The sequence below is a fragment of the Dicentrarchus labrax genome, unplaced genomic scaffold (genome assembly GCF_905237075.1).
Source record: "Dicentrarchus labrax unplaced genomic scaffold, dlabrax2021, whole genome shotgun sequence".
NCBI lineage: Eukaryota > Metazoa > Chordata > Actinopteri > Moronidae > Dicentrarchus > Dicentrarchus labrax.
In genome coordinates this window covers 16,831,428-16,851,997 of record NW_026136713.1, presented here as the reverse complement: position 1 = coordinate 16,851,997, position 20,570 = coordinate 16,831,428, and the positions used below count along the sequence as shown (strand labels likewise).

Below are 20,570 nucleotides of genomic sequence, written 5' to 3'. Positions count from 1 at the left end.
TGCATTCATTCATTCATTCATTCATTCATTCATTCAGGACAACATACAGGCTGTATTTGGTTCTGAATATAGCCTAAACTTTATTTATAACACAAATGGAGCTGGCACGCATATTAGAAATAGGCTATATTACACCTGTTAACGCCCCCCCCCTCCTCCCTCCTCCCCCCTCCCGTGCAACCACCACAACTCCACCACCATTGTTGTGACCGTACACACACACACACACACACACACACACACACACACACACACACACTCCCCAGTCATAACTGAATGACGGCAGGTCGCTATGGAAACTGCGTTACGCTCCGGGCGGCCGGAGGAGAAAACAAGAGCGCGAGGACTCATTTCAGTCTTCATTTCAGCACCACGCGAGCTCCTGGACAGCGCCCGAATGAACTCGCGCACAGATTCCAGCCTCACATGCCTTATAAGGGACAGAGCAGCATCAGCACCGAGCCTCGCCGGAGTGGGTAGGGACTTCAAAAGAACAACAAACCCACGTAGAAGAAGAGACACTCCGGTCCCGAAGCTCGGTGGATACTCGAGGTTTAATTCCGCCGTCACACCGGGAGCCGGTCGCTCCTTCAAACGCCACAGCAACAGGTAAGAACCTCCAGCTCTGTAAAGTTGGTTAATTCACTTTTCTTTTTTCTTTTTTTTTTTTTTTTTGCTGACTGCATGGAGCGTACAGACCGGTGTATCTCTAGTGTGCGTGTGTTTTTTAAATCCTGGCACTCAGAAGTACATCTGCCCTTTTTATCCTGCCAGGCACTTAATTGCGGTTAATTACCCTCACCGGTATCTCAGGAGTAAGTAAGTGCGTGATTAGGTGATTAGAGTGAAGATCAGAAGGGCAGAGTGAAATTCAGCAGGGCTCTGGATCACTTCCAATCCATCCAGTTGGTGGTTATTTTATGGGGAAACCACAAGTATTGTCAGGGCACAAGTTAAGCAGGAACATTTTAAAGATCCTATACTCTGTATATTTTATACAAAATGTGTGTTCAGTAGATATTGCAATTACATTTTGCAGGATAAATACTGAGGTTTTTTTTTAAACCACAATTCATGGGATTATAATTGTTTAAGTGAGTGGAAGAGGGGGGAAAAAACGGATATTTAGATAGACACAAGATTATTGTACAATTTAAATAATTTATTAGTATCATTTAAAAATAATTTTGTATAAAAAGATACACACATAGGGCTTTATCTAGAGTTTTCTATTCACAGGACTTAATTGTTTTTTCCCCCTCATATACTACTTTATACATTTAAAACTGGACATGGTAACTGGAGTTACACAGCATTGTTGTTTGTGTTTGTTTTAGCTTTATATTCCCAGTGCATATGAGACCCTCCGATTTGTTGGGTTTTCAATGGCCATAGATTATGTGTGTGCTGAGCCGATACGCCTGGATGAGTCACTCAGGCTGCAAGTTTGCAGAAGAGTACGAAAGGGGAGGGGGAGATACAGGGGCTAGCTGGAAAACAGTCCCGCAGTGCCTCTCTGCCTCTTCAACACATTGTTTCATCATATATATACGATCAGTGTCAACATCTGGAAATGTATTCACGGGCTCTGGATGTAGGATTGCTATTTTGTACAACTTGAAGTTCAGCTTGTTGAAGTGGGGGCACAGACAGATGTCTCATCCACGGCAGTTTTTTAAGATCTTTGTGTTCTCAGACTGAACTTCTTTTGTCTTCTGGTAAGCATATTCAGTTCCCTTTGAATGAGCAGAGAAGGTTGCTGCCTGTTGTAGCTTTGCAGATGCTACGGAGTAAAGTGCTGTTCTTCGGTGTTTGTTGTTATGTGTGCAACGTGAATTAGAAGATTTATAAACACTCCCTATAATATATTGTTTGTGGTTGTTACAGACTATAGCCCTCTGATGTCTGACAAACTGCCACCAGAAAGCATCCCATTACTGTTCATTAGTATCCCGGTGTTTACCCTGCTAGTATTGACAAATCATAGCAATCAGCAGCATTCAACTGTAGCACTGAGTGACATATATTGATTAAAGCAAACAATAGATCATAATGGGCTGCCATGAACCACAGTTGCACACTCAAACACGAGCACTCACTCCCTGAAACACTTTTATGTGCACCCACAATCATATCCTCAATCACATAGAGTCTTCTGACTGACTTGCTTAGGCAAATGTTGTTTGGCATTATTGAAAAATATGTCTAGTTTGTAGAGATTGATTGATGGAGTCTGGATGCAGAGGCTGCGTGCGTAGCTGCCAGGAGGATTACACATGTGAGAGCCAAACAAAAAAATAATTGGCTGTTATTAAATCCCACTTTGTTCCAATTTGTTGTTACAATTTACAAAAGGTGTTCTGTAAAAGCTTGTGTGCGCTCACACGAGTGTGTGTGGGAGTCATTGTATGTAATGTATACACATCATGTGGTGCACACACAGACACAAAAACAGATGTGTGTCTTTAATTAGTGACGTTGGTGTGATTAATGCAGTCTGCTGGTGATGACTCATTCAGCTTAACCCTTGCTCCTCTGGTGGAAACAATCAATAAACAAAGATTTAGTCTGCCTTTACATGTCATTATTGTTATTATTATTATTATTACTATTATTATTTTACACAATTATTCATTTTTTTTGTAATTCTGTTTAATGTTTTAAAAATAAGTGAATCAGATATCCTATCGGACTGAGATGGAGTGTAAACAAAGGGACTAATTGATGTGATAGAAGTTTAAGGTAGTGAATAATATAATGTGTTTATTCTAAATTTGTTGTGATCTGGTTAAGCAGTGGAAGAATAATTATGCTAAACACATCTATGTGGATGGCTCCATGTGTCAGCTTGTCAACACAGTAGTTACATTAGCATTGTGGAAAAGCTGTCAGCCAAGCTGTGACTTGCAGACAGCAGACTGGCAGGGAGTGTGCATATGAGTGTGAGTGAGTGCTAAATATGTGTATGAGAGAGAGAGACAGAGAGAGCGAAATACTTAAACACATAGTGCATTTTGATGGGGAGTTGTAATAAACTCTCATTGCCGTCCTCCATCCCTCCCTTCAGGGCAGCAGCATGTCTGAAACCAAATCCAGTCAGCGGTTCCACAGCCTGAATGCTGAGCAAGTGGAGGTCCTCCATCAGGTTTTGTCGGAGGTGGTTCCAATCCACGGCCGTGGGAATTTTCCCACGCTGGAGCTGCGTCCCCGAGACATCATCATAGCCGTGCGGGCCAGGCTGCAGAAGCAGGGAATCACAGTGAGAGATGTGCGTCTGAACGGCTCCACGGCCAGTCACGTCCTCGTCCGAGACAACGGAACAAGCTACAAGGACCTGGACATCATCTTTGGAGTGGAGTTGCCCAGTCAGGAAGAGTTCCAGGTATTATTACTGTGCTGCTTGGTTATGAAAAGGAAGCAGGTCAATTTAATAAGAGTTGAGCACTGGCAATCAATCCCCTAAAAAGCATTCATTCTGCTGTATTATCCTTGAGTAGGCCATTGAATCTCTACTGTCTCTAGGGTGTTGCAGTATTGATTTTTGTGACGCTATATTGATAATGATGTTATAGTAATCCTAGCGATAATTTAATTGTAGACCGTTTTACCATAGGGCTGAATCAATAGTACTGGTTTTAATATTTTTAATTACATTATATAGAAAATGAAACCACAAGAGCATCATAATATTCAGTTCAGTGATACAAGCTAAATTGCAGTCAGATTGCGGTCATCGGTTGTAGCTTTCATGTTGTTGACTTCTTTTCCTCCCAGGTGATCAAAGAGTCAGTGCTGGGCTGCTTGCTGGACTGCCTACCTGCTGGGGTCAACAGGGAGCGGATCAGCAGTGCTACAATGAAGGAGGCATACGTCCAGAAAATGGTCAAGGTCTTTAATGAGCACGACCGTTGGAGCCTCATCTCCCTCTCAAACAACAGTGGCAAAAACCTGGAGCTCAAATTTGTGAGCGTGCTGAGGCGGCAGTTTGAGTTCAGCGTTGACTCCTTTCAGATCATTCTGGATCGTCTCCTTGAGTCCTACATGCAGCAGGAGTCACAGCACAAACAAAATACTGTTGATCTTAAGCCTGCAGAGAATCAGAATAAAGACTCTCCCTCTCTGCTCAAACAGGCCACAGCTCCAGAAACAGAGAAGTCCACTGGTAGAGACTTATCTAGCAAAGAGGGGGCTCAGATCAGTCAGACTCAAGAGAGAGACGAGGGGCATGAAAAAGAGTCCCAGACAGAACTCTTGCAACAAACTGAACATTCAAACCAGATAAAACACTCCAAAGTTGAAGAAGACAACAAAGAGGAAACACCTGCAGAGTTGAAAGAATTGTCAGAGCATAGAGAAAACTTAAGTGAGACAGACTTCTCTGACCAAATATCTCTAAACCCTTTGTCAGAAAAGAAACAACCCTCTGAGAAAGCCAAACCACCAACTCAGATTGAACTTAGAGACGAGCCAGAGCTCTCAGATGAAACCAAATGCTCCACGAAGGTAGAACAGTCAGAGCAGTCCTGTGATGGCCAACAACCAGCACAGTCAAATCACAAAGAAATCTCTGTCCAGAAAGAACAATCTAACCACACAAAACCCCCTGACGAACAGAAAGAACTCACAGAGCAGCTGGGAGAGTCCGCGCCGCCAGAAACCTCAAACAAAACCCCGACGGAGTCACTAAACCTGGCAGAAGAATGGCACAGTACAGACTTCAGTGAGGATCAGAGAAGCAATGAGAATGGTATAACACAACATGTGTCTGCTCCCGACTCCAGCACATCTTCACATGAGAAGATAGAGACACAGTTGACAGATGAAAGAAAGGAAGAAACAGAGACAGGGGAGCAAGCAGAGAGGGAAAATGACATGGAAATAAGTGAAGTGACGGAAGAGATTTTAGCATCAGAAGCAAAAAATGTAGAAAACACACAGGGTATTGATTGTTCCTGCTCCACCTCTTCCGTATCTCTTACACTTTACAACACAGAGCCTACTGGCACACAGGATACACTGGAGATTAACAGCACACCACACACAGATATCTCAGATAAAACACCTAACACACTTGATGCCGTCAGCCCTCCAGATACTCAGGATATTTTACCTGCACCACCCAGCCTTGTTTCTGACAAAAAGACCTCCTCTCCACCCCCTTGTAAGGCCTCAGAAAGACTGTCTCACATGGTGGTCCTCAAACACTCCTCTCCCAAACCCCCCCGTAGGATGTGTAGGAAGGTTCCACCCAATCCTTACCCCAATCTAGTCTCTGATAATGAATCTGTCATAGCGCCCTGTCTAGATCCAAACCCCTGCCCTAGCCCTGAACCTGAGATAGCCTTTAACCCAAAGCCAACAGCTCCCGATCCAGACCCTACAACTACCCCAACAGCCCCTACTGAAACAAACCCTGAGCCTGAACCCAACCCTCCCACTAACCTAGATTCAAACCTAGACCTTACCTCGGCTCTTGATCCAGCCCCCGATATAATCTCCACTACTGCTGTGGAGCCCGTGTCTGCTTTACCTCAAGAGCCATCATCCCCACAGCCAATCACAGAGAGTTCACATGACACAAGTATTCAGAGCCTAAAAGAGACACCATCTATACATGTGGCTTCTGATGAGCAAAGCCAGTCCTCCCCTAGAGAAACTGTCCCCGCACCCGAACTATCAGAGCCTCTTGACCCAGTGGACGTGTTAGTTTCACACACTGACACGTCTAGCTCAAACACCCAAGAACCTGTACATACCTCAGAAGTTGAGCTCAGTGATGAAGATGAAAACAAAGAACTAGGGACCAAAAAGTTGGACTTGAATCAGCCAACCGGTAGCCCACAAGAGACCACACTTAGTTCACCCTCCTCTTCCCACTGCATCACCCCTCCTGTTTCCTGTCTCACCCCTCCCGTACTCAGTCTTTCCCCTCCCTGCTTCACTCCCTCGCCACCCAGCCTCAGCCCTCCCCCATGTCTGACTCCTCCATCTCACTGCCTCTCATCTCCAATGCTGAGCGCTGCTACCAGCTATAGCTCTCCACCCCTAAGTTTCAGCCCTACCTCATCATGCCTCAGCTCACCTCCTTACCTGACCCCCCCTATGCTTAGCCTCAGCCCTCCTCCGCTCTGTCTTAGCCCCCCTTCCCCCTGTTTCAGCCCTCCCCTCCTCTGCCTCACTCCGCCGGTGGAGTCAGAGGACCTTGTACCTCAGGTATCTTCAGACATGGAGCCTTTGATACTGAATACAGACAGCGAGGAACAGATTAAAGAGTCCTCCCCACAGCCAGGAATTCCTCTCCTACAGCTGGAGGATGAAAAGGAACAAGATTATATCTCATCGTTGCCTCGGGTTGCAGAGCCTGTTTCTTTTCCAATCACAATCCCGAGCTCCACCTCACATGTGCTGCCTCACTCTCAGTCTGGAGGCCCGGGGGAATCTGCCCCTCCAAAAGCTGATGAGGCATCCAGCTCTGTGCCTGAGAACAAAGAGGTCCCTAAGGTAACCGCAGACATGCCTGAACAGAGCAACGGTCCTCAGGCATCTGACTCTGTCCCTGCTGTCGAGGTCCTGGCAGAGAGCATGTATGGTGACTTTGAGGCAGCAATGGACCACCTGCGCTACCGCCTAATCGCTACCAGGAACCCCGAGGAGATTCGAGGTGGTGGCTTGTTGAAATACAGCAACCTGTTGGTCAGGGACTACCGACCGGCAAGCGAGACTCAGATAAAGACGCTTGAGCGCTACATGTGCTCGCGGTTTTTCATCGATTTCCCTGACGTGCAGGAGCAGCAGAGGAAGATCCTGTCCTACTTGAAGAACCACTTTATCGGCGAGGAGAGAAGCAAGTACCAGTACCTGATGACCCTGCGTCGTGTGGTAGACGACAGCACGGTGTGTCTGATGGGACATGAGAGGCGTCAGACACTGAACATGATCACAGTGCTGGCACTGAAGGTTCTAGGAGAGCAGAACATTATCCCCAACACAGACCATGTGACATGCTTCTACCAGCCTGCCCCATACCTTGCCGAGCACAGTGCCCCCTATTTAGCAGAACCCAGTTACTGCAGCTACTACATACCCCAAGGGGGATCAACTCTGCTATACCAACCGTACCCCTTACATTTGCACACACAGACTGGACTAGTCTAAAACACACACAAACACACACGTCATTACACAAAACACACAGTCGTGCAAGGGGCAGGTGCTTGCCATGAAGAAAGAGCTGGAGAATGGAAATATAATCCAGGGATAAACTGTTTGGTCTATAATAGACCTATGGGGGTGGGATTGAGTGGATTTTCACAGTAAACTCTGTAAGATTCTAACATAATTATATGTAATTATCTGGGCTTTGTGGGAAAACAATAATTCTTCCGATATTGCTAAAATTCCAGAAAATGCTGTATGCACTGCATGAGTCATAGCCCTTTGGTCTCCCTAGGAAACCATCTGTGCTGTTGACATTCACACACACACACACACACACACACACACACACACACACACAAACAAAACACACACTTCCAGGTTCTTGAATTCTTGTACACTCTTTTCATGTTCTTACTGTGTTGTTCTTAATGGGTTTGTTCAGAATGTGGACCTTGCCTGTGGTTGATATTGTGCATGGATAAATTAGGACTGTTCTCTCACTGCCAAATACTGTGTGACTACTATGCTTCTTAAACAGTTTAATGTAACTTTGTTAATCCTTTACTTAAGGGGTGTATTCTGAAAAGATACTGAGGGACAAGTCTACCAGTGTGTACAGTACTTTCATCAGAACACACACATGCATGCACAACACATACACACAAACACATGCACACAACCATACAGTATACTGTATGCACACAAAGTTAGACATGCATGAGTAGCTAAATATATATCACATCCCGAAGTCAAGGCAAAGGCTTTTAATTTAATAAAAATTGATCTATTTTTGCAAGACTTTCCAAGATAATACTCAGTGGTAAACAAACTGGTTAGTTCCTACAGATAAATGCCAACAACAATGCCTTTGCAATAGACTGTACAGCGTATTGATTACAGTATATCGTGTGCAGATACACTGCATTGTTTTCAGGTAAATTGTGTTAAGATGTAGTGCTTGATTCCTTTCCCTTGTGGAGTCCTTTCTGTAATCATGTGAAGTACTGTACCATCTAGTGTTGATTTATTTAATGCTAAAGTTTACTCTAAGGAGGTGGTCCGGTTATAACCATCTTTGGGTCATCTCTAAACATGGCAAAACCGAAAGAATTACATTTAAACCTGTATGACACCTCTCAGCATGAATCAGCATCCTCTAATTCAGAATCAACATGAACCAAGTTAAAATCCACCTCAAACCTGTTTGAATCCAAGTTCAAAGCCGTGCAACAGCAACTATGACCAAAGATGGTTTGGTAGGGAAAATCAAGTGCCTAAATGTGAGACATCATTGGCATGTCTTTATCTCACTGCACTGGGGGCGTTAATGGGGTGGGCCTGGGGCTGGGTTGGGTGTGTGTTCAGTTGTTGACCCCTGTTATTGCTGCCCGTTTTGATGTCTTCTTTAATGTAGTCCTTTGTTGTAGTTTATTCATGTACATTTTGATAAAAAATAAATGGGAAACTCAACAAACCTTCAGATGTGAGAGAAATTTAATTCTTTCAAAAGCAACTAAGCCTTGACTTTATAAAGAAAAAGAATTCCAACATCACTTTTTTTCATGTCTTTTTTCTCCGTTCTCATTCACACCCTTTCCACTTTTCCCCATGCTGTAGAGCTTACATATCCTCCCCATGATTGCGCTCTGCAATGATCCACTTAAGCGTGACCGTCAAATCACGATGGTGCTCAGGAGCGACCCAAAGCTGCGAAATTCTGCCTGCGTGAGGCCTCTTATCACAAATCACCTGTCCTTTAGATGTGTTTGGATCCGAATGACGCACGGTCTACGCAACACAGCAGGCTCAACAATGTGTAAATGTGAGGAGAATATGGTTCGTGAGGTGTGAGACTGAAAGGGGAGATGGGAGAGGAGGGGGCCAGAGAGGAGTGTGTTTATACGTGTGTGTGTGTGTGTGTGTGTGTGTGTGTGTGTGTGTGTGTGTGTGTGTGTGTGTGTGTGTGTGTTCAGATTGGAATATATGTGCAAGGGCGGCATCAGGTGGTCCCCTTCTCCAGCAAGTAATTGAAGAGACCTGCAGTATAATGAAACAATAGGGCTCCCTCCTTACTCCCTCATTGCCTCCACCCTTTCCTCCCACTTCACACCAAGTCATGAGCAAAAGAGGAGATGGGGCATAGTTTTCTACAGGGGGGGCTTATGTGTGATGGCAGGTAGTGGCACCATCACACACCATGTATTTACACAGTATTGCACTGCCTGCAAGGTTGCAAGCATGTGGCTCTTTGGGAGAGAAAGAGAGCGTGTGATCTAATAGGGACTGTATCAGCGTCTCACAGACCTCTGAGCTACTCTTGTCCACTCAGGGTTTCCATAGAGACAGAGACAGGCAGCACTGTGGGCGCAGAGAGCATGACGAAAGACAGGGAAGACCCACACACCAAATGAGGGGGTGAGAAGTGAAAACAAGTAAAAATTTAAAAGGAGGTGGGAGAAATGAAAGAGATAGTGAACAGGGAGATGGATGGAGAAGAAAATAGAGTTGAGGGGGAGACAGAAAGCAAAGGACAGAGAGAGCGAGGGGGGGCGTTGGGGGGGTTGAGGTTATAGATAAATCGAGGCGAGAGGAGCAGGAGCAGGGGAGTTGATGGGGAGAGCGTGGGAGGTTGTCAGGCCTTCAGTCACAGGGGAGTCACTGTAAGGTGGCTGCAGTGACGACAGCAGTGATGTTAGAGCAGGAGCACACACACACACACACACACACACACACACACACACACACACACACACACACACACACACACACACGTGGGAGCGTGCGCATACATACACACAGCTGCACACACATCAATTTTCCTAATGGCCTGCTCACCCGTCCACCCTCAACAAACAGTTTCAAACTGGGACAAAAAGAGAACATCACCCACACATCTGGCTTTCTATAGCGAATACATCTGATTTTTGTTCTGAGTATCATTTTACAATCTCTCATACAGGTTTGACAGCTTTAACAAACAAGTAAATTGCTTGTTTATTTGTTCATATTTTGGAATCTTTTCATGCTTCAGAGTTAAAATAGGAATGATTTGTGGGCACATGCAGCCTCTGCAGTATAAATAAAAACAGAAGCATCAAGTTGGGGTTAGCAGAGGCTTAAGGCATAAAACATGGTGCTCTATCTTAAATCTGAATGGAGATTATTATGGCTGCTAGTCAATTATTTTGTATCTCACTTCATCTTGTTGTCTAAATTAATTCCTCTGTAACTTTCTGTTAATTACCTCTCTCAAGTCTCATGTGAGAGCAGTGTTTATTGATTACCATGATAGTCACCAGTGAACCTGCTATTATAAAACCCTTGGCACACAACTAATAAAAACCATAATCATTCATTATGCTCCTTTGCAGATTACATTTTTGTTTCTGTGACTAATGAACAGCAAGAAATGAAATGAATCTATAGTATTCACCATTCATAATTTTTTTTCATTCACTACAACCTCCCTCTTACTCCCCTTAACCTGAACCACCCACGCTATGTGTCTCCTCACCACCCCCCATTCCCACACCATCTAGAAACCCACCCACCCACTGTGCGCCTCCCACCCACCTGCTTCCTTCACTGCTATGACTCAGTCTTCTTCCAGCTGAGGGTACAAGAGGATAAAAACGTTGATGAAAAACAGCCAAGAAAACCATTTTACCCAAAGAAATAGAGCAATTGGCAAGTGGCTGCTGCATCTTTAGTTCTAATGCCACCCACTACACACACACACACACACACACACACACGCACGCACACCACACACACACACACACACACACACACACACACACACACACACACCTCCAACGCTCCCATCAGAAACACACACACACCGCCCCCATATTGAAATTGATGCACTCTTACTTTATACGCTAATTCATCCTTAACAGCAAAAAAAAGGGAAGGCAGTGAGGAGTGTTTCAAAAATAGTTTTTCATTTCTCTAGATAGAAGTCTGTGTCGTCACGACTCTGTGACATGGATGGATGATTTCTTAAAGGCGAACTTGCCAAATACATGCCATACAAGGAGCCTGAATCAGAAAACCTTGAGGAATCAAACCTGTCGATCATATTACTTTGTTATTCCACTCACAACTTCCACCCATCTGTGCTGTTTTCCGGCTCAAATTGTACCGTCATTACTTTAACTCCTCTTACATCAATCCAAATTGTGCAGTGATGCAGAGTATAGTGGGAGACAATTATATTTCCTGTCTGCTTGTCTCTTATGCATCAAATCCATTCAGGAACCTGTGGGTCACTGAGACCTTACTTTGTTAATTATGCAAACTAAATGCAGCATAATGTTCCATGATGTTAGCCATGTGACAAAGACACAAGCTTACTTAACAGGCGATCAATCAGGCGGACAGAAAGGCAGATTTACAACAGAGTGACGGGTACAGTTTACTAAAAAAGGCAAGCACAGCTGTACATGCAGCTGGCTGGTGTAGAACTTTACTAATTAATTTACTTCACATAGTAGCCCAAGTGTCACAGTGCCATTTGAGCACCTACGTGTATTTTCATATATAACACTTCATATAGCCATAAAAATGAGCGAGGGTTGTTGTCTTAAATGGGTATTTCACTGGTTCTGCACATAAAAATCTGTTTATTTGTCATGAGAAGAAGAAGCCTGTCACTTGTCTTCAGAGCGTCTGGAGGAGCTTGCAATAAATAACCCTGATGATGTCATAGTGACGTCATCAGAGTTATCTGGCATGGGCTTGAGACTTCATATTTTTGACAGCACTGTGTTACAAATTGAAAGTGTGCAATGTGCAAGACGTTGGTTTTACCAGGTAGATAGGGTCTAATCGATGTTCTCCAGTTGGGAAATGTAGGACTGGTGCTGGACTCATACTAGAAACTAAAAGTCTGAATATCTCGGCCACTTTATGGAGGTACAACACTTTTTTTTAATATTTTGTACAATCTAAGTAAAATGGACTTTACAGTGGTGGGAATTAACAACTTACGCAAGAACTTTTCTCAAATACAATGATAGTACTTTATTTGAGTATGTTTAATGCAACTTCATACGTAAATATTCTACTTGTTCCCACACATTTATCTAATATTTGCTCGATCAGTTAATTTTAACATTACGATTTAACCCGACACATGATAAATGGGGGCTCCTTGTCACATTTAACTTATATGTGAGTCCACCAAAAAAAGAGATTTCCTCTTTGAATGTCTCAGATGGTTTCTTGACTCCTCAACAGGAGAGGTAAAATTATCCAATATCTTACAAAAAAGCAAAGATTAGAGAAAAATTCCAAACAAACAAATTGGGGTATCAGAAGTTCATTCGTCTACTCTCCTCTCCCAGTAATCATCTCAACCCCCAGTTTAGGAACCATTGGACTGAACTGAACTGGTTAACTACAGCAATAAAATGTACACCATTTACAGAGTGTTGCATCAGTATTAACCAACTAATTGCATCACATATAATAGTAATAAACTATAGAAGGGGCCATTTTTCTATTACTACTTTTAGCTCATAATACGTATAATAAGCAAAGATACATCTGACTCTTGAGCCCATAGCCTAAAAACTGATGCGAGATGTTGGCCTTTTTGAGAAGAAGAGAGCTTAACATGAGACTCAGATCTGCATCTGTATGTGTGTGTGTGTGTGTGTGTGTGTGTGTGTGTGTGTGTGTGTGTGTGTGTGTGTGTGTGTGTGTGTGCTCCTGATTGTCTGATGTATGTGTGCTGATGGTTATGCCTGTGATCCGTGGCACTGCTGCTGTTTGCAGTGAAGCATGTATTAGCATGGGACTGGAAGAGGAGGGGAGTGTCTCACTCTTGTGTGTGTGTGTGTGTGTGTGTGTGTGTGTGTCTACACTGATTGACGTCACAGACGCCCACTCATTCCATCTCGTCTGCGTGCGCGGAGAGAATAGATCCCCATCTGCATCCAGCTCCTCTCCCCCCCTTCTTCCTCACCTCCCGGTACTTTCTCTTCCTCTCCCTCTCACCCTGCCTCTTCCCATTCACTCTCTCTTGTAGGCTACATCCCACCCCCGTAGAGTGCAGCCCAGCCCCGCAGATAAACAAGACTGTCGAACACAAACAATTTAAGACAGCCAGACAGAAACATCTACTCCGAGTAGCATATTAGAGAACCTTGCCACTAAACATCTGTTCATTTCAAGCATCACTGAGGTCCGGTCTGCAGGGAGGACATTTGACTCAGGCTTTCACACAAAATGTCAGTGTGTACCTGTTGGCAACTTGTGCATGCGCATACTGTCCTCTGGCTACTCTCTCTCTCTCTCTCTCTCTCTCTCTCTCTCTCTCTGTGTGTGTGTGTGTGTGTATGTGTGTGTAAGCATGTGCAAAAGTGTGACGTTCTTTCCACAACAAATGCTCATCCACATTCACACAGTGGTATCCCTGGTGACGACAGGACATCATTTAAATCACTTCCTCGTAAAAGGTCATCCTCATCCTTTACGCAGAGAATTTCCTCCCACCCCCACCCCCCTATCATCCTCTTTGTACTACACACACACACACCAACGCACAAGGGAGGGTGTGTGCAAACACGAGGCGCACACACACACACACACACACACACACACACACTCCATCCTGTGTGCGATAGCCTGACCAGAGTGATGTGGACAGTGTGTGTGAATGGATGAGTGTGGGGAGGAGACAGCGGCTGGAAATGCGTGGGATGACAAAATAGGATGTTTAAAAAGGGAAATGGGGCTATTTTAGTCAACATATCATAACCCATCAGAGAGAGTTGGAGAGGACAGAATGAGAGTGCACACAGGGGGGGGGGTTGTGCGAGGCTGGGGGCACAACTCCCTTTTGATTACTAGACAGTGAAAGGAGACAGGAGAAGAGGATGAACTGCAGACAAGCAGGCAGACTGGCAGATGGTCAGACAGACAGTTAAACATGCAGACAAACATTAGGTCCGTGCAAGCCGGGCAGCAAGCATCCACAGGCGAGATATAAAATAATATGGGAGTAATTAGGTCTTTGATGTAAGAATGCCTCGGGGGAGGGACTGTTTGTCTACGTCCGACAGTGTGTGCATCTTAGTATCAAAGCTGTTAACGAGTCAGAGGGCTGATCACAGGAGACCGGATAAATGGACGGATCAATAAAGGTGTAGGAGCCGAGGAATATCACAAGGACTACACAGATGAAAAGAAGGTGGCACAGAAAAGAGAGAGAGAGAGCACCGTGGCTGAGATCAGAAACTTTCTGTCTGATCAATAATGTATTTCCTTTAGTCCCCCCCCCACGCCACAGCACTCCATCAACAGATCTTAGGATGCTGAATTTATAACCTGGGCTTAAGAATTCCTACTTAATTGAACCATCTGGTTGAATACAGGTTAGATAGAAAAGCATCAAACAGATGATGCTGACAGAAGATTAAAAGAAAGTATGATGGGAGATGTGAATGAAAGAGCCTGGGGGCGGGGGGAATCTACTTTCATGATTGAAGTGCTGTTTTATGATGAAATGTATGATCTGTCTACTATTATTGAATGATTTCTAATAATATGCCTCTAGAAAAAAAACACTTTTTTATAATAATAAATAATAGATTGTAAGGTTAATCAGAACTCGATTGCATGCCATGAGTGAGGCTCCCTGCAGGAATAAAGATAAGACAAGGCTGCCATCTAGTGGTGGCGCGGTGCTATAACGCCGTGCACACGACAAAATATCGACAAAATGGAGCCCGGTGCTCGGCCATGACAATGCAGGTCAGAGGGGCTGCAACTGCTGCACAAAACAGCGGAGGACACAGAAGATAGCGTGACTTTGAGTAGAAAATGCAGGCAGTGATTCGTTGTTAAATGAACACTCACAGGTGTTGTAGTGTTTAAGAAAGAAGGCCTACTGCAGCCAAATCTTATTTAAGCTCTTTTTTTTAAATAAAAGGCATTAAAAAAATCGTTATTTAATGCATATCAAAGTGAGCTTTGGGCTTGAAAGGACAGAGCAAACATGCATTCCCATTCACACAGTCTATGCTGGAGGGAAATGAACACAGACACACAAAAAAGTAGCCGTATTCATTCATGTTTGCTTAGTAGACTACATGCATTTTCTCATGCCTGCTGCTGCCCAGGCTTCTAACATGAAGTGGCACATGCAGCCCTGTATGCGTAAAACTAAATATGGACCTCTCTTTATATGATGTTGCTAAATAAATCGGTGATATTTCATTTGAGGGTCGAGGTGAATGTGGGTCACACTCACACTTGAGTACGCGTAGAGTTAAATCTGAGTGTGTGAAGCCTAAAGGGGAATAAAGATGCCGGTCTGCTCCTTCAGTGGGGACAGGCCTCTGTGGGCGAAGACATACAGAGCACTTTAACTCTGGTGAGGGCGACGAGGCAGGGGCGTGAAAGGTATAGGCTTCAGAAGAGGCCTTTAATCAGTTGTTGGGTATCATGTCCCTTAATATTTTAGTGACTCAAAACAAGGGTGAATCATTATGTAAGGATGAAGAACGAACACACAGTTCTCATCGAGGAATCCTAGAATAGTGTCTCAACTGTGGCTGACCTTTTGCTGACCTGACCTCTCTATGGATCTGTTGCAACAGATCCGTGGGATGAACCGTGTTGGTTTCAATCCCTCAGCTCAACGAGTACCGACCTACAGTTTGGAGGATCAACAAACTTCCATTGTTTGATTACACAAAGCAAATAAGCAGAATGGACGTGTCTCTGTGAAGGCTCTGCATCCTGTAGCAGCTGTCTCAAAGGAAATGTTAGATTTATCTACAGTGAAATTACATTACAGGCATGTTTCATTTAGTCAAGAGGTCACGGCAAACTGTCTAAATCATGTTTTATGTCTTGCATCTGTTAAAATGAATCCAACATGAGCATTAAAGGTTTGATTTTACGTCTCCCTATGCAGATAAACACTGAAAAGCTCTCACATGTGGTTAATAATAGAGATGCATCAGAACTAGGTTCAGTAAAGGATTACAGGCTACATTTTAGCTTTAACTTGTAATTTCTAAGATGATAAAGTATTGCATTTACTTAGACAATAAAGGAGTTTCAGGCTGAGCACTTCGGGTATTACTAAAGTGGAATGTGCTTGAAGATGCATCCTTACAAAGTTCACAGAAAACTTCCCGTCTTCTTTTCAGTTATGGACTCTTAGGGTGGAAGTTTCAACTTTTACCTCTCAAAGAAACAAACTGGAGACACTCATTCGAGGAAAATTCCCAGGACTTCTTTTTATTAAGAGAATTACAGAACATAAGAGAGGGACCAGACACCTGCATTTGTCAGAGAAGGTTTCCAAATTCAATCGTTTTAAAAAAACCAGAGTGTTTAGAAAAGCCGACATGACAGCGTGGATGGAGCAGGAGCTGTTTTACACGCAGGGTCGTCTAGGAGACAGGTCGGAGGCAATCGCTGTTCCCGGAATGTTTCACATGTTCATCTTCCTCTTTCTTATGTGGACAACACACTTCAACACACTTTTTTTAAACACGATTTCAATGGAAAAAACAAACAAACAAAAAAAAAAAAAAACAAGGAGACAGAAGCAAAAGGGAACTCACTGCACATTTAGAGGTCTAAAAGAATCACCCACATTAACATGGCTGAACCGTTAATAAAACATGGATAAAGGCTGAACTGTAGGGGGGGGCAGGAGGAAGGTCTAATCTGTGGATGAGGAAGAGGGAAGAAGGGGAGAGAGAAAGGGGGGTGGTTAGGGAAGGAAGAAAAACACAGGAATACACAACTCACAACATAGCCAATCCGGCAGGGATGCACTTTCTACACCACACAAGCCTTTTAACAATCATGAAATGCCATTTAAAAAAGATTTTAGTGTGTTCATCTTGCTTGCAGACACTTGATATGACCACTGCAAATCTGCAAGGCGCTCCATAATCAGCTTTGCTTTTTGTGCTAAAAATCTGTACGGATACTTATAAAATCATTGATAAAAATATTCCTCTGTTAACAATACGCCTTGGAGGGAAACCATGTGAGAGACTTGGGGGGGCTGGCTGGCTGGCTGGGGGGTTCAGAGGGGGGTGGGGGGGAGAGAGGGATTGTAGAGGAGGAGGAAGCTTGGGCAGTGGTGCTACTCGGACTTGGCCTCCTCCTTGGCCTCCTCGGGGGCTGCCTCCACCTGTGGGATGAAAGCAGACGGGCCGTGGTCAAAACTTTGAGCCGTTTTTCAAGTTGACGCTCACCCTGTGACGTCTAAAAGAACTTTTTGGAGTTTACAAACCTCGTTGGTCTTGGCCTCTCCGTTCTCAGAGTGGTTTTCCTCGTTTGCCTCTGCCTCTGCGTTCTCCTTCGCCTTCTTGGTCTTCTTGTCCTCCTTCTTATCGTTCACAGCCTTATCTTTCTGCGGACGGCACGAAACAGGCTGTTAGCAGACCGAATGCGCACACACACACACACACACACACACACGACGTCGCTCCTGCTTTGAGGTGCATGTTCGTTCAGAATCGGGCCCCTACTATCTCTTACCTTTGCTGCCTTCTTGGCCTTTGGTTCCGGCTTGGGTTGGGCCGGTTTCTGTGAAAAGAAAAGGGGGAAAAGGGATGAAGGAACGGCTACAGTTGAATACAATAGTACTTTCTTGGCTAATCTGCAATCTTTCTTGTTTTTCTGAAGGTACCGGAAGACTTCGGCTCCCATAAGAGACTTTTTAAATGGCCGATTAAGAAATAAACTCTAAAAATGTGCCCGACAAGGAAGCTCCTTTAAATACACATATTGTCTGAGTGTTTATAGCATTAAAAATACTGCCGTTAACTAGATTAATTAGGGAATTTAGACAATATTAAGATACTACACTATACTCATAACTTTGAGAGCCTCTATGATGCCCGCTATTGGTATTTAGTGTGTTTTGTACCAGCCCTGCACTTTTTACTCGCTACACTCTTTCTAAATCATGTTTTATACGTATAATAAGGCATTATATTAACTTTAAGGTAAGTCGAGCAACTTAATTACTACATAATTCACTATTTAAATAATCTTAGCTAATTCTTAGGCTCCATGATGTAAAAATTACATGTTTTGAAGTTTTGTTTTGCTACAAATCTAATATAAGTACTTTATATAATAGAAAAACTTGCTTCTATACTTGCTTTTGCTTCTCTGAAGGAAAAGTGCTGCTTTTTCTGATCAGTTACGTGTGTGTAACTACTTTTAAACATTTTAACATGTTTTACGTGTTTTTTAACAGAACCTGTCAATGTAAATGAGTTGGTTGAGTTTGTATATGCGTCTTCTTACCGCTGATAACCGAGCTGATCTCCTCTGGGGCTGAAACAGAACAAAGACTGTTATCACGGGGCTTTTATTTTGATTGGGGCTGTATTCAGGAAAAAACACATTTGAATTCAATACTTATGTACTTTCTTCCTAATAATGCCCTCACATGTCCCACATACTGATTAAAATGTCATTTTAATCACGTGTATGTGTAATACTCAACGTGCCCCGACTCTTACCTCCTCCCGTTCTCCTCCTTCTGTTCCCTGTGACTGAAAAACACAAACACAACAAATTAAAATGGAAAAATTTAAAAATAACATCATTAAGAGTTTAAATAGTGTTTGTATTAACAGTAAACAGTTGCTAAATGCTTCAGGCCCATATTATGAATAATTACAGACCTGCTGAAAAAACTTTTTAGTTTCATGCGAAAACAAAAATTTATTTCAAATACAGGTAATTTTAAAGGATTAGAGCCCAGAAATGTTGGGGCAGTGCATGATCTCAGTAATGGGCTGTGAGAGCTCAGCCATGTGGGCCTCTGGAGCCATATTTTGAGGGCCCAGGCCCTGCTTTTCCCTTTCACTCCCCCATCTCTTTCTCTCATTCAATGCATGAAGCTCAGATTTGAAAGCTGGCGCGGGAGTCTTTGAGAAGGGGGAGGGACCTGCTACTCTCAGGCGCGCCACCCGGCGGCAGAGCCACGCCATCGCAGCCATTTGGGACTATGAACAAAGAGAGAAAATATACAATTTTATCGAAACGCGACGGCGAATGTTTGTTTTTGTGGCCAAAATGCAAAGCAAAGGCACTAAAGCTATTTTTAGTGGCGTTTTTGGCCGGTTTGGTGGCGAAATGGCGATAAGTGAAGCGTTTGTTCTCGGTAGGTCGGCGACGAAGGTGGACAAGAGCTGCAAAGCATGGCTGCTGCTTGTGCTTTAACTGCATGGAGACCGAGAGAGACTTCTGACTCTCCAAAAGGACAGCGGCTCTCGGAAGAAAACGCGTTTTATAGGCCGTGTCCGAGCAGGAAAATATTCATTCTAACACACAAAAAATGGATTTTATATCTAGAAAATAGGCAAAAATTACCAGCGATAAATACCCGTTATACATTGCGTTATAATTAAGTAATGTCTCAGAGGGATGTCTTCCCAATCGTTTGCATTGCATTAACAGCCGATATCCCCTCCAAACTATTTTTGTTATTTTTAATATACGTACCTTTCTCTTGGGCATGTTGAGCTCTTGGAGGTTTTCTTACAAGTACAACTAAAAACTGTTTTTCTTAGTGGGTTTCAGTGCATGTGAAGACGAGTGTCTCCCTTATGCTCGGCAGTGTAGTAAACACACTGGAACAGAGAGGCGAGTGGTTGAATGGGGGGAGGGGTGCGGCTAAAGGCATGATTGATAGGCCCTCAGCCAATCAGGTGACGCCATTCGGGGCTGCAGAACACTTGGAATTTTTGGAGCCGGTGATGATCTGGGGGTCTGCGCGAATGGCTTCTTGCAGGGAGAGATGGGAGGAAAGGTTGCCATCCGAGGACGTGTTTGCCTTCATACGAGTGTGTTTAATTACAGTGAGAAAAGAGGCACGAGCTGGGGTGAACGTGCATGCAACACAACCCACCCCCCCTTTTTCTCCCTCCCTTCTCCGCTGTACAAGGCCCCGGCGGCGGGCAACATGCCCCGGTGTAAAGCCATGCATCCTCGCTGGCGCGTCTAAAAACCCGGGGCTCACATCTGCAGCGGCCCAGTATGGAGAAAAAATCACCATAAATTCAGTTCGTGTTTGAATCCAATATGGCGCCCACTCCTCACCGACACATTTTTTTTTTTTTTTTTTTGTTTGTCAGTCGGCTTTCCTAAATTCGTTACAGGGAGAAAAGCTGTGCGTCGTCTGCCCCAGACGCCTGCAGGGGGCCCACAAAGCCCGTGTAATGCTGTGGCTGCACAAGACGGCGCTTCAGTGGCTGTGCTGTTACACATAAAACATTGTGCACAGTAAGTGTTCAAAATCACAGCACATTTTTTAATTTTTTTTTTCTATGCACCCTCTTTCCCCTCCACCCTATCATTCACCCTTACCACACCAGCATTAACTGGAACACCTGCAACCGTGCACATGTGCAGTG

At 44.0% G+C, this 20,570-nt stretch overlaps 2 protein-coding genes across 3 annotated transcripts; one reads left to right on the top strand and one right to left on the bottom strand.

The window, feature by feature from the left end:
- The first annotated feature begins 209 nt into the window (after positions 1-209).
- On the top strand, positions 210-8,632 carry LOC127374980 (proteoglycan 4). 2 transcript variants are annotated; one of them, XM_051420726.1, is made up of 3 exons: positions 210-609; positions 3,068-3,382; positions 3,775-8,632. In XM_051420726.1, exons 2-3 carry the CDS (start codon positions 3,077-3,079, stop codon positions 7,153-7,155), a joined length of 3,687 nt encoding a protein of 1,228 aa, XP_051276686.1. In that variant the 5' UTR covers positions 210-609; positions 3,068-3,076; the 3' UTR covers positions 7,156-8,632. The 2 variants fall into 2 exon arrangements, with proteins under 2 accessions (XP_051276686.1, XP_051276687.1); XM_051420727.1 differs by lacking the exon at positions 210-609 and adding an exon at positions 715-1,718.
- Positions 8,633-16,389: 7,757 nt separating this feature from the next.
- Positions 16,390-19,819, bottom strand: hmgn6 (high mobility group nucleosome binding domain 6). The gene is made up of 6 exons (XM_051420753.1): positions 19,660-19,819; positions 18,672-18,704; positions 18,454-18,483; positions 17,677-17,724; positions 17,429-17,548; positions 16,390-17,326 (listed from the first exon to the last, which is right to left on the bottom strand). Exons 1-6 carry the CDS (start codon positions 19,672-19,674, stop codon positions 17,279-17,281), a joined length of 294 nt encoding a protein of 97 aa, XP_051276713.1. The 5' UTR covers positions 19,675-19,819; the 3' UTR covers positions 16,390-17,278.
- Positions 19,820-20,570: the final 751 nt, after the last annotated feature.

Excerpts from the sequence above, each read along its gene's own strand:
- LOC127374980 (XM_051420726.1), top strand. The coding sequence starts at position 3,077 with ATGTCTGAAACCAAATCCAGTCAGCGGTTCCACAGCCTGAATGCTGAG. Across the intron at positions 3,383-3,774 it reads CCAGTCAGGAAGAGTTCCAG|GTGATCAAAGAGTCAGTGCT; the intron begins GTATTATTACTG and ends TTTTCCTCCCAG.
- hmgn6 (XM_051420753.1), bottom strand. Across the intron at positions 17,725-18,453 it reads GATCAGCTCGGTTATCAGCG|AAACCGGCCCAACCCAAGCC; the intron begins GTAAGAAGACGC and ends TTCTTTTCACAG. Across the intron at positions 17,327-17,428 it reads GAGAGGCCAAGACCAACGAG|GTGGAGGCAGCCCCCGAGGA; the intron begins GTTTGTAAACTC and ends TTCATCCCACAG.